The sequence below is a fragment of the Nilaparvata lugens genome, chromosome X (genome assembly GCF_014356525.2).
Source record: "Nilaparvata lugens isolate BPH chromosome X, ASM1435652v1, whole genome shotgun sequence".
Taxonomy (NCBI): domain Eukaryota; kingdom Metazoa; phylum Arthropoda; class Insecta; order Hemiptera; family Delphacidae; genus Nilaparvata; species Nilaparvata lugens.
In genome coordinates, this window is record NC_052518.1 from 31,480,052 (window position 1) to 31,492,581 (window position 12,530).

At 38.5% G+C, this 12,530-nt stretch overlaps 3 protein-coding genes across 3 annotated transcripts; 1 reads left to right on the forward strand and 2 right to left on the reverse strand.

The window, feature by feature from the left end:
* Positions 1 to 3,507: 3,507 nt before the first annotated feature.
* On the forward strand, positions 3,508 to 4,183 carry LOC120354544. The gene is made up of 2 exons (XM_039441884.1): positions 3,508 to 3,564; positions 3,675 to 4,183. The coding sequence occupies exons 1-2, from the start codon at positions 3,546 to 3,548 to the stop codon at positions 4,181 to 4,183; spliced, it is 528 nt and encodes a 175-aa protein (XP_039297818.1). The 5' UTR covers positions 3,508 to 3,545.
* Positions 4,167 to 9,626, reverse strand: LOC120354960. The gene is made up of 2 exons (XM_039443166.1): positions 8,918 to 9,626; positions 4,167 to 4,521 (listed from the first exon to the last, which is right to left on the reverse strand). The coding sequence occupies exons 1-2, from the start codon at positions 9,623 to 9,625 to the stop codon at positions 4,495 to 4,497; spliced, it is 735 nt and encodes a 244-aa protein (XP_039299100.1). The 5' UTR covers position 9,626; the 3' UTR covers positions 4,167 to 4,494.
* On the reverse strand, positions 7,647 to 8,319 carry LOC111043400. Its single transcript, XM_039443167.1, has 2 exons — positions 8,130 to 8,319; positions 7,647 to 8,023 (listed from the first exon to the last, which is right to left on the reverse strand). The coding sequence occupies exons 1-2, from the start codon at positions 8,290 to 8,292 to the stop codon at positions 7,662 to 7,664; spliced, it is 525 nt and encodes a 174-aa protein (XP_039299101.1). The 5' UTR covers positions 8,293 to 8,319; the 3' UTR covers positions 7,647 to 7,661.
* Positions 9,627 to 12,530: the final 2,904 nt, after the last annotated feature.

Consider the following 12,530-nt stretch of genomic DNA (forward strand, 5'->3'; position numbering starts at 1 on the left):
GATCTTGTACTTGTTCTTCCTTCAAACAATAGATTTTACCTATGTCTGTGAGTAAATTTTCGTAGTTGTCGCCTAAGTTTCTTCCATTTGTTGTTGTTGTTGTGCGTGTGCTTCTTGGGAAAAGACCTGCCCACCAATTAAAATCCACAAACGACGGTGAATTTAGTGTATACTTTTGAGTGAAATATAAGTTTAAGTGGTATAATCGGAAAGTCAATTTGATGCAATTGCAATACCAGATTTCACCATCCATCGCAAGAATATGTTCGTATGTACATGGAGCAACGTGCAACAATCGTAATGGAAGATACCAACCACTGTCAGCAATCCTTCTAGCATTATTCAATACTATACTATATGACGAGTAGGTTATTTTCATATCTCTAATTAAATTGCATAAACTTTCCATATCTTTTCGTAATTCGACACAGGTCCATCATTCATTTGGTGTCATGTTCTTTTCAATTTTACACTAGAAAAAAAAAATGCTATGATAATATTTTTTACTTTAGTATTTACACGTTAGTGTGTCTGCACTAACTTCGGTAGTGAAAATACATAAGGTTTCTCATAATAAAATCAAAAGTATACTCTTCGGGTTTTCTATTAAATGAACGATATCTCTCCGGGTTAATCTCTCTTAAAATAAATGGGTCGATATATCTAATCCTGTTTCGAATTTTAAACATATGCGATGTAATATCGAAAAATTCCTGATAACGACATTTGAACGTTACTAGAGTATTTAAGGGACATAATCCCTGGTGCTCCAAACATGATGGCAAATGGAAATCTTTGGTAGGATCTATACGCTGTAGCTTGTCAAACGTAATGTAATCGACACCATCTTCTTCTTCTCCAAAGTCAAGATTATGCAGATATAATGCTGTTATATCCACGCAGGACAAGTGTTCAGCCGCAATCATACTCATGAGGTCTTTAACATCTAGTCTCTTACATATGACATACAATTTAGAAAGTAATGCACAATTACGTCTGCAGCCGCTGCTGCGAGAGGCACAATTTTCACCATATTCTAAAATCTGAGTTTGCATTGATTTTGGTATGCTGCTCATGTCTGCTCCATAGTATATAGCATTTATGCTGGCCTCTTTTGATAAAGTTAGTAAAGAAAGTGGTGATTTTAGCTCGTTAAAACCCATAATTAAACTGTTTGCCATGTGTCTTCTCTTAGAGGAGAACGTCTGCAAACAGAAAAAAAACAAAAAATATGTTTGTGTGTGTCTCTCTAGAGGTTTTTACTTTGAAATAATTTCTAATGAGATAAGAAGAAGAAGAAGAAGATGTTACAAATAGTTGTGAAACATACCTTTGAAGAAGAAAAAGAAGTTTTTGTTAACAATGACTCTCTCAATCAAATAATAGCACACACTGCTGGCTGGCTTGTAAGTGTGTGTGATCACAATGGTAGTTGCTTATACACGTCAATTTCTCTCAAACAATGGCACACACACACACAGGCTGCTGGCTGGTAAGTCACAGAGAGAGACAAGTGTTCCATTTGAGTTTTCAGGTGGCAATAACCCCTTCCGCTCAAATTGAAACTGTTTTATGTGATTAACAAAACAGGAGAAAGTGTGGGGTGGAGGCGGTAATTCTCAACTGTAGTGGGATGGCGAGGGTCGAAGGGGATAATGATTAGTAGACACTCTTGTAAGTCATCTCAAGGGTCAAAGGGGATAATGATTAGTAGACACTCTTGTAAGTCATCTCAACTATGTGAATTGCGTGATGCATAATCTCTCTCTGTGCTAAATGCATTAACTCAATCCGTTTACTGGCAAAGCCCAGGAGGAAAGGCTTCCCGCCCGCCCGCTGCTGCCGCTTAACCTACAGCTGCCGCTTAACCTACAACAGTTGGCGGCGGGCGGCGGGGGGGTGTGCTCCAGAGTTGCGTGTCGAGGTCAACAGGCAGGCAGCGATAATTACATACACACGCACACCCGGCCAATTATGGGTATTACATGCTGTAGACGTCAACAGAATTAAAAGCTGTACACGTCAACAGAATTAAAAGCTGTACATGTCAACAGAATTAAAAGCTGTACACGTCAACAGAATTAAAAGCTGTACACGTCAACAGAATTAAAAGCTGTACACATCAACAGAATTAAAAGCTGTACACGTCAACAGAATTAAAAGCTGACACGTCAACAGAATTAAAAGCTGTACACGTCAACAGAATTAAAAGCTGTACACGTCAACAGAATTAAAAGATTTTTACTGGTCGGTGGTGGTGGTGGTGGTGGTGGTGTCGTTGCCTGCTGCCGCCACCCCGCCCGCCCACTGTCACCACTAACACTATTGCCTCATCTTTGGCAATATTTTATAAAAGGGGTTGACACTTTTTCACTTGTGCACACAATTATTGTCTCTTCTTCTCTTGAGCAGTAGGCTACTTTGTGTGTGAGCGATCACTTACAGTACAGACAACCAGTCACTCTCTCTCTTTCTGCGTCTCCGCTACTTTGTGTGTGAGCGATCACTTACAGTACAGACAACCAGTCACTCTCTCTCTCTCTCTCTCTGTGTCTCCAAACAAAGTAAGTCATCTTATTGATTTTTTGTTTTGCTAGTAAGTGTCTCATTGACCCAGTCACTCTCTCTCTCTCTGTCAACACAATAAAGAGACTTTTATCGATTTTTTGCTGGTTCTGTGTTGCATTTTGATGAAGGTGTGTGTATGTCGTTTTCCAGACATGAACAATAATGAGGAGCAGCCAACCAACCTTCCCCCCTATTCACATTCTCCACCTCCTCCGTATGGCCCACCCCCTCCCTACAGCTCCCGACCTTCATCCCCGACTTCCAGCCCCCGACCTTCTTCCTCCTCCTCCCCCATTAACCTACCACATACCTCCACTTCCTCAGCACCAAACACCAGCTGTGACACAACACTATATGATGTTTATTCATGGCCTTCCTCACCCATCAACCTACCACATACCTCCACTTCCTCAGCACCAGACACCGGCAGCTTTGAGGAGAGGAGAATTATGTCCTTTTTAAGAAGGAACATGCAAATAAGGAGTCAGCTATTCACAGAAAACACACAAGTCGATGATGATGATGATGTCGATAGTCTGGATGATGATGACCTCGATGAGCCAGACCATCGACATCATGTCACTAGTGTGTGTTCAATGTGTAGGATAGTTGACAACTTTTTATGTCTCCTACTCCCCTGCATGTACTTAGCATGCAAATTATGCTTGCTAAGTTCACAAAAATGCAGGTATTGCAAGAGGTCGATTGATGGCTGGTTCAGCATCAGGCAATCACCTTAATAGCACAAGCCTAATCCCCTTCCTTTCCTTTTCCCCTCCCTCCCTCCCACCCCTCATCGTGGCCAGCGGCCTGCCTGGATGAAGGCAGTTTACCATCACCTTCATATTCTCTTCATCATCTCATGTAATTAAACTAATAATATTATGTTCTCACCTACTACTACTACTTTTATTTGGTTGTGTTGTGTGTGTGTGTGTGTGTGTGTGTGTGTGTGTGTGTTGTTCTTCACGATTCACATGCATTGTTTTTTCAGGGAAAAAATGAATAAATTTAACGAAATTGTGGTGGAAGAAGAAAAAAAAAAGAAATCGGAATACAGGTAGATGAAAACGAAATTGTGGTGGAAGAAGAAGAAAAGGGAGTAAAAGAAATGGGAGTACAAGTCGATCTTAATGGCATTAGTTGGGAAAAAAATCGTTACTTTAATGAGATTGTTACCGTTCAAAAGGTGGTTCCACTCAACTTAACTGGCACCCCCTTCTTTTCCATCAATACACTAACTAACACCTCCACCTCCTCCTCCCACCCTAACAGATATTACCATAGTCGTCGCGGCATCACCTCCTCCTCCGCCTCCTCCTCCCACCCTAACAGATATTACCCTTCTAGTCATCGCGGCAGCACCTCCCGCCCTAACAGTAATAGTCGTAATGACACCTCATTCTACACATACAGACAGCAGGTCCACCATTATGAAGAAGAAGATGACGATTATACCCACAACATGCTCGTATTAACCCCACCACTCCCAGAGCGCCAAGAGGATGTGCCCTATCCTCTAACGCCTGAAGGCTACCCTGATTGGGATCTTATAAATCTTAGAAATGGATGTGACATCAACTATTCTAATTTCGTTTATGGGTGGCCTGGATAGTAGGATTCATCATCATAATGTAATTGAACACACACACACTTTACCTCCTTCTACTTTTCATACACTAAATAGCTGGTTCAACAAAATAAAAAGACAATTAGATTTTTCGGCTTTATAGCCTTTTTTTGTTTTTTTTTCATTAGCAACACAATGTTACACAATTTTTTTTTTAATCACATTGTTTGTGTTTACAAATCACATTATATTTTAAATTTAAATAATCTCAAAAGTTTTTTTAATCTTACTACTACTTTATCAGACCGAATGAACCGTTCCAGTTAAGGGGCGGTATTCTTTAATTACATCGTAGATCATGAGACAATAGGCACGTGTAGATTCTGGGATATTTTCAGTTGCTTCAAAATCAACTCTTATGTCCACACTGCCGGTTTTCAGCGTTTCTGTCTGTCGTGAACAATCGAAAACAAATAACGGCAACTTTTGTAGAGCAGACTTTGGTAGGAGTGGAATTCCGGCACGTGTATCTCCATGATTATAGGTTCCATTGAATTGTGTGTACATGTTATACATACGAGAATCATCCCCGTCAATAGTTTCGTAGGGAAAGTAACGTGTATTCAGATAAACATGTACATCTTTTACTTTACACTTGTCAAAATGAGATGCATTCTTTGTCGTCACACCACGTCTTGCAGTTTGCAACGCAACAACAATATACCTTGGTTTTTCCATATGTGATGCAGTTTTCACGCTCCATGAATGCTTTGTGCTTGATGGTACAGACGGATACTCATAAAGTTCTCAATGTCTGAATGACATTTGTATAGGTGTATCATCTCTAACCATTTTCAATAGAGAAAGTTTTGCTTCATCAGAAACCTCAATGTACGGTATCCTCCACTCTAGGCGTTTAATGTCAATTTTACCTTCGGTATTAAGACAATCAATATCGTTGCAGCTCGTCTCAACACTAATTCTTGTTTGACATTCAGCATAATACGTCTATAGCCTTCCGCAAAACCCAACAGATAGCGTAGTGGTACATCGAGAATATTTGTGTCTGTTCCATTCACCGAAAATGGTTTAAATCCGTTGGTAGAATCGTAATAATAGCCGGAATTCTCCATTTTCTCCTGTTCATCTTTTTCAAAAGTGACAGCATTTTTCAAAAGTGTAGTTATGCCTGGACTTCGAGTACTATCAATCTCAGCCCCATTAATTTCATAACGAATTTCAGAAAATAGAAAAGCGAAAAATCCGGGTACACATGCTGCTGTATTTATTGCCTTTCCATCTGTTGTGGTAAGTGTAAATTCCAAGTGAAGATAACTCTCTGATGGAAGAGTATAAATGTCCGTTTGCTGGACACATAATTTGATCTCGTCATTGGCTGCAAAACTTCTATTGTAGGGTGCATGAGTGTGAAAATCATAAGAGGTAATGCTGTCGTCTGAAAACGGCCCGCTTCTCCTTACATCCAAAATTGACATTTTTCTTCTTCACTTTGTTCTTTTTGTACTAATTACGTGTAGTCCTCTGTTTAGTAGATAATTAATACTTTTAGATGTTAGCTCTGCAGTGTCTGGCAGACGAATGACGTTTTTGTTAGTTGTTCATGTATTATCAATATTTGGCAAATCCAATAGTCGTGTAGAATCTTCTTCTCTTCCTTCTCGCCTATTACCACCAAGTCGTTTAACAAACAATAGTACCATTATTGCTGTTTCCTCAGATGAAGAGTAATATTGATTTGTTTGTTACGAAAATTAACTTGTAGTCCACTTTCGTCTACAATTTGCAATGTGATAGAACTTATGCGTTTGCTGTCCACAGGCAAATAGACTACAGTGTTTGCTACGATAGCTATTTTATAGCCAGGATCGATCATAGGGTAAAACTCGTAGAGAACATGGTCCTGTACACCGTTTGTGAATGAACCGTGAACAATATCACACAGTACACGTACAACATTAGGTCTATCCAATTTCATTGCTATGTCACTCTTTGCTTCTAAATTAGGTTCTATAATTCTATTACTTTTAACTCCCAACAGTTTACCTATTGAGTCGTCCGACGAAAATCTTAATTGACAATCACATTTGAAAGAACATTTCATTGTGGAGGGATCTAGTGCAAGATTTAATTTAACACCATGCTCTTTCAATCTAGACTCTAATAAATCTTTTATTGTGTGAAATTCGAAACTGCCTTCTGGAAGAAATATACTTTGCCATTGTTCTCCTTCTCCTCCTCCTCCTCCTCCTGTGCTACTCTCATCTTGTTCTTTATTCTTAGTCACTTTTTCCTTTTTTCCCCCCTTCTCCTTCTCCTCACCACCACCACCACCTATGGACGGTGATGTTTTTGAAGGTAGATTCCACAGCGAATAACTATCCACCATGCCAATACCGAGAATTTTGTCATGTGTGAGTTCTAATCGATTAGCAGTAGTAGTAGTAGTAGTAGTATAGTAGTAGTAGTAGTAGTAGTAGTAGTAATAGTACTATTACTTCGTTTCTGTTTTGGTTTTTTGGTCAAAAATTCCAACCTATTGTTGAAACCATTTTCAACATTTGGAATTGAGTTATTGCATGTAAAACTGAGCAATCCTAGCTCCCAACCTCCATTGTTGCCTTCCTCATCATCTCTAGTATCTATTGGCGGATAAAACTCGCTTATCAAAATTGGCTTGTTTCCACCAAAACAAAGCATCTTGTTATGTCAAAGTTGACTCACTCAATGACAAACACCTGTTAATGCATTGTGTTTTTATATTCTAGATTTTGCGGAAAATCAATAGTGAGTGAGGATAGTCTCTCTCTCTCTCTCTCTCTCTCTCTCTCTCTCTCTTATTCTAAAGAATAGGTAAGTTGTAAAAAAACTGAGAAGATAAGTTAATCACACACACAAACACTTTATTTTATTCATTTTCAAACTTACATAAAATTGTGGTTATTCATTTTCAAACTTACATAATATTGAGATTACAAAAAATGAGTGCCATATATTTCATCTACAAGAAATTTTAAACATAAGTGTCCACAAATGTGTGAGTAAACATTCTCTTGTTTACGTTCAAAATTGTATTCTATTGTTGTGGCCAGTGTTTGTCCACGACGCATGTAGGCTATAAATTCATGTGGTGGTCTAAGATTGCCGAAAGCGTCAAAGTAGTGAACAACATTGTCCTTTTTCACATAGCACACCCAATGTGTTCCTTGTCCACCTAGTATATCGAGATTTATACACGCGCACTCTTGACTTCGTGGTCCACAAAGAGGTAATGTATTACGCATAAAGACACCACAAAAATTTTTCAATCGTAAAATACAAGCATACTTGTAGAGATCAGCTTCGCTAAGTGCTCTATCTGGTAAGGCTATTATCGAAGTTTTTAATGTGGATGATGACATTTTTTTCTTCCACTTCCTTTCCTTCTGCTGCTCCCCCCCACTCCTCCTCCTCTTCCTCTCACCATGTATGGCTGTAACTGCGGTTGACGTCTCAAATAGATTCCTCAACCTGACACTACCCTCCCCCTCATCCGTTTTCTCCTTATCGTACTGTGTAGACTTGTTGGTCTGTTTGCCTTTCTTCTTCTTCTCCGTCTCATCCCGCCTCCAAAAGTTGATTTTGCTTTCATTATATTGGTTACAGCTAATGCCGCTGCTTTTTCCAATAGACCTGCATCTGAAGATGTTACTCTGCTCCAAGCACGCTCTGCTAACTCTCTATCAGCTACTGCTCTACTTGCTGTGTCGCTGCTGTTCGCGTACGCAATATCGTGCTTCTTGCAAGCTTCGTCCAATTTATTTACACCTGGGTCGTTTCTTGCTAATCTTTTAGCTAATTTTGTCCCTGGTCCGCAGTACGAGTAGCCTACAAAATTAAAAAAAAAACATATCGCCATAATTATTATTATATCTAGATTGACTACAGCTTATCTTGCACTATACTGTTTACTTTGAGAATATTTTTTTTTTACCTGGTATGTGGAGTTCCACAGGTAATAAGTCAATGGATTTATTTATAACACTTCCAACTGCACCAGAAATATCACTCAGAATTCCACGTCCTTTTTTTGAGTGACTTTTTCCCCCACCACTTGAACAAGTACTCAATATCTTCCCCTTTCCAAAGACAGCCATCAAATGGTTTGTTTCAATCGATAAGTGCTGTATTTATTGCATTCTGCTAATGAGTCTTTCTTTTATAAGCTCTTGATGTAGAGTATCGTGTGACAATTCCTTTGAAATTGCATCGGCAATAATTGCAAACGCAGACACTGTAATTTCTCTCACTCTTTCCATTAGTGTTTCACTATTCAACAGTGATTTAATCATCTCTTCTTCTGTTAATTGTGTTGATGACGATGGCGAAGATGTAAATTCTTTAATTGCTTGCTCAATCAACTGTTTACACGTATTTACATTGATAGCGTCTCTATTGTTACGTGGATTACCAACATTAGTAACTCGTCTGCCATGGATAATTATGTTTCCAACAGGATCCATTTCTGTTAACAGTTGGTTACTTGTTCTTCTTCTGCATCTGATGTTGTTGCTACAACAATAATGATAATACTGAGAAGGAGGAGCACTAGACCTCATTTCATCATAAAAGACACCAACCAACTGAACACATTTCTACCAATCGCGTCCTTTTCTTTTGTAAAAACCCCTTTCCATCACATTTTTTTCTCCACCTCACTTAAATTGGTGCCGGTGCAATGCCCTCTATATATCCATTTTCAATTAGTTCTTCTAAAATCGAATTGATTTCGTTTTGATGACCAGTATTGCCAACTGCGTGTGATTCATCAAGCAGGTGGAGCCTATCAACCAACTCATTAGGGTTATTCCAGTAAATGTAGTCGATGAATGTATTATTGTCACTGTTGTCTGGAACAATATTGTACAGAGTTTTCAATCCTCGACCTTGTACTTTCTTTTGCTGCTGCATGAATGGTGTACGAGCTGCTGCTGGTGTTAATGATTTTTTCAGCAGGTCATCATCATCAGCTGTTGTTGTTGTTGATGGTTTCTTTGGAGTAGCTTCATCGGCGAGTTGTAGTATTTTTTTTATTATTGACTTATACTTTGTTTGATTGTAATTAGCAATTTTGCCATCAGTACGATAACCTTTTCTATAAACATTAGTCCAAATAAGAATTCGTCTGTAAATGTGTTTATCTTTTTCAGTTACTAGAAATATGTAGGGATTTTTCATGAAAATCAGCTCGCAAAGGCCTTGTGTGACTGGAAACTTGCGTACACCTAATTCTCCAGTTTGTTCATCTCTTTCAGGATTACTTAGAATTATTTCACTACCATCATTGTCGAATGTCATTACTTTGCTACCCAGTAAAAATTTTCCACAAAATGGTTTGATTCTTGGTCCAAAATGTTGATCAATCTCCTTTTCTTTTTTCAACCATCTCAAAATATAACTGCCTAATATAGTATTTTCGGTTAGTGTCATTTGTGATACAGGTAACGTAGTTTCATCTTCCTCTTCATCATCATCCTCCACCTCCTCCTCATCTCCATCTGCCTCCTCCTCCTCCTCCTCCTCCTCCTCCTCCTCCCTAGTTTTATTAACAACATCATCATCGTCTTGCAATAAACGTCTCTTTATTGAAGAAACTGCTGCTGACACGCTCCTATTCTCTTCCTTTTTCACTTGTTCGTTATTGTCTCCTCCTCCTACTCCTCCACTCTCCTTTGCACTGTCACTTTTCTCCAAAATCGAAGGTAGAAGAGAAGTAGAAGATGATAAGCTGTGTTTCTGTTTTCCAAGGCTGGATTGAGATAACGGTGTAGACGAAGAGTGTTGCTGATGAAAGTAATTTGTTTCAGGATATAGTGATTGCTGATGATGCTGTATTGATGTTGACGAAGTGTTGTCATCGCTACGGTTGAGAATAAGATTTGTAATATCCTTGAGTGGTTCCAAGAGCGGTTGCATTCGTTTAGTGTTTTGTTCGTCGCTCGAAGATAAATCTTGTGTAAGTGCTTTATGTTTTTGTTTTATATAACATTTCAGCTTACTTATCTCAGTAGTAGTTGTCAATTTATTCTTTAGTTTACTGTTCTTTTTCTCTTTCTTCTTCTTCTTTTCCATTTTTTTCCTAGTCTTCTTCCTTATGTTGCTGTTACCACCACCACCACCACCAGAACCAAGTGCTCCACTCCCCTCCATTGCAATAACCAGCACTAGACTGAAGTTATTTCGGTTGTGCACTGACTAAAAATGCATTGAATCCTTGTCTGTAGCGTCCATTATCCTTGTCTGATGTACAGTCAATAACTAGAAACACATGCGTGGATGACGACCATACATTATCGCACATGGTTTGGAATTCGTCCAGTGACATATCACCACTGCACACATGATCTCTGAACAAGTGTTTTGTATTCAACTGGTCCTGTTGGAACACGATTAGAAAATTAGCATTGTCTCATATCAATTGCTTTGGTATACGGCTGTAGGTTTGTGCCAAATAAAAACAATCCACATTGCTGTGTCTTCCTGTTGTGAAGTAACGTCGTATAGCATCTTGTTGTTCACGAATTACATCGTCAAATATAATTATAGAGATTGGTGGCAGTTCGTGGGGTGGTGGGATTTCATCGCTTGCGTCACACTCTGTGTAACTGAGTTCCGGCGAAAGACCACTCATAACGGCACGTAAAAAATTGTATTTATCTTGAAATGTTGTTTTGGAAAATAAGTAGATATTTGAGAAACGAATACCATTTGGATTGAATAGTATGTTGAATAGTACGTTTGTTTTACAACAGCCTGATGGTCCACATATAATGCATCTCACATGATTCGGAAATAGAGAACTGTGTCGTAGTTGTCTTTTTTTCCCCCCACCTGTTGTTTCAAATTTCTACTGACAATACAATCAAAATCGATAACTGGTAGCTTTTGTTTAGTTTCAACAAGTTCAATATTTCTTCTTCTACTTTTTCCACCTCTTCCTCCACTTATCATCATTATCAGATCAGATCAGAACGATTGATCCAAGAATTATAACTATTATCATAACCTTTCCAACTGACTAACAGCTTATTACCCTGTCTCTTTATAACTATATCGATTTCAAACACTTCGGGCACAGTAGTTTTTAAAAGCTCCTCAGCATAGAATCCTCCTTTTATAGGTTGTTTATGGTAGTCTTCCAATTCGTAGGTTACAGGAAGTGTTGGTCTAACATGTGTGACTGTAAACAGTTCGTTTGTCCAATTCGGAAGGTAGCCCTTGTCAAATATCATTTTATACTTGCTTATACGAACTCTGTCACCTGGCTCGATTTTCTGCCAGTGTCCTGGATAGAAATTTGGCACTACCACCTTTGTTGTCAGTTTTTGACGGAATTTACAATGATTTACAGCGATTTGGTCCAAAAGTAGTTGCTCATGTTTTTCATTTACTTCGACGGGCCGCATACCAATTGTTCTATGCACCTTTTCATTGTATTTGTTAACTAAGCTATCGATTATGTCTATCCACTTATAAGACCCCCGTTCGGTAAACATAGTCCACATTGACTGCTTTAATGTCCTATTGAATCTTTCGATAATTGAGGCTTTCTTATCAGAATAGCTAGTATAGTGATTAATATTATAGCGTTTCATTAGATTGGCAAACTTTGAGTTTATAAATTCTTTTCCACTGTCAGTTTGAAGGTTATGTGTGCTGCCATGTCTATCGAGTATAGGAATAAACGCATTGACTATCTCATTGGCAGATTTATTTTTAATTGGTACTGCGTGTGCAAACTTGCTCAGACAATTTATTATTGTTAAAATGTATTTGTAGCCTTTGTTGTGTCGCGAGTAGGGTATCATTTCAACCAAGTCGGCATGTAGTAAATCTTTTAGCCCCTTTAATGTCACCTGTCTTGTAGGGTAGTTTTTCAAAGCTGGTTTGTGTAGTTCCTTGGCTATTACAGTTTTTTCATTTTCAATCTTTTTTTTTCTCTTCTTCTCATTCTCCATTATGAAAACACCACCACCACCACCACTTCTTTTCACCAATAGTGCACAAAAATGAAAATGGTTTACAAATAGGTATTACCTTTATATTTATAAGACTATATCGAGTAAATATTTATAATAACCCAAGCATGTAGTTCAGGGTCAATGGCTTCTACCATTTCACAATACGTTCTACTTGTGGGAAATTCGATAACTAATCCTTGACCATTGTTGGAAGCAAGAATGCTGGTAGCATGAAAGAAAGTATTGCTCATTAAGCCTAGGAAATTCTCTGCAGAACTAAATTGTTCTCTAACATGTGTATTGTTGAAATCAAACATAACTTCTACAATCCACCTTGTACCACTTGTGTATTGACAACAATTTTGACTCAAACA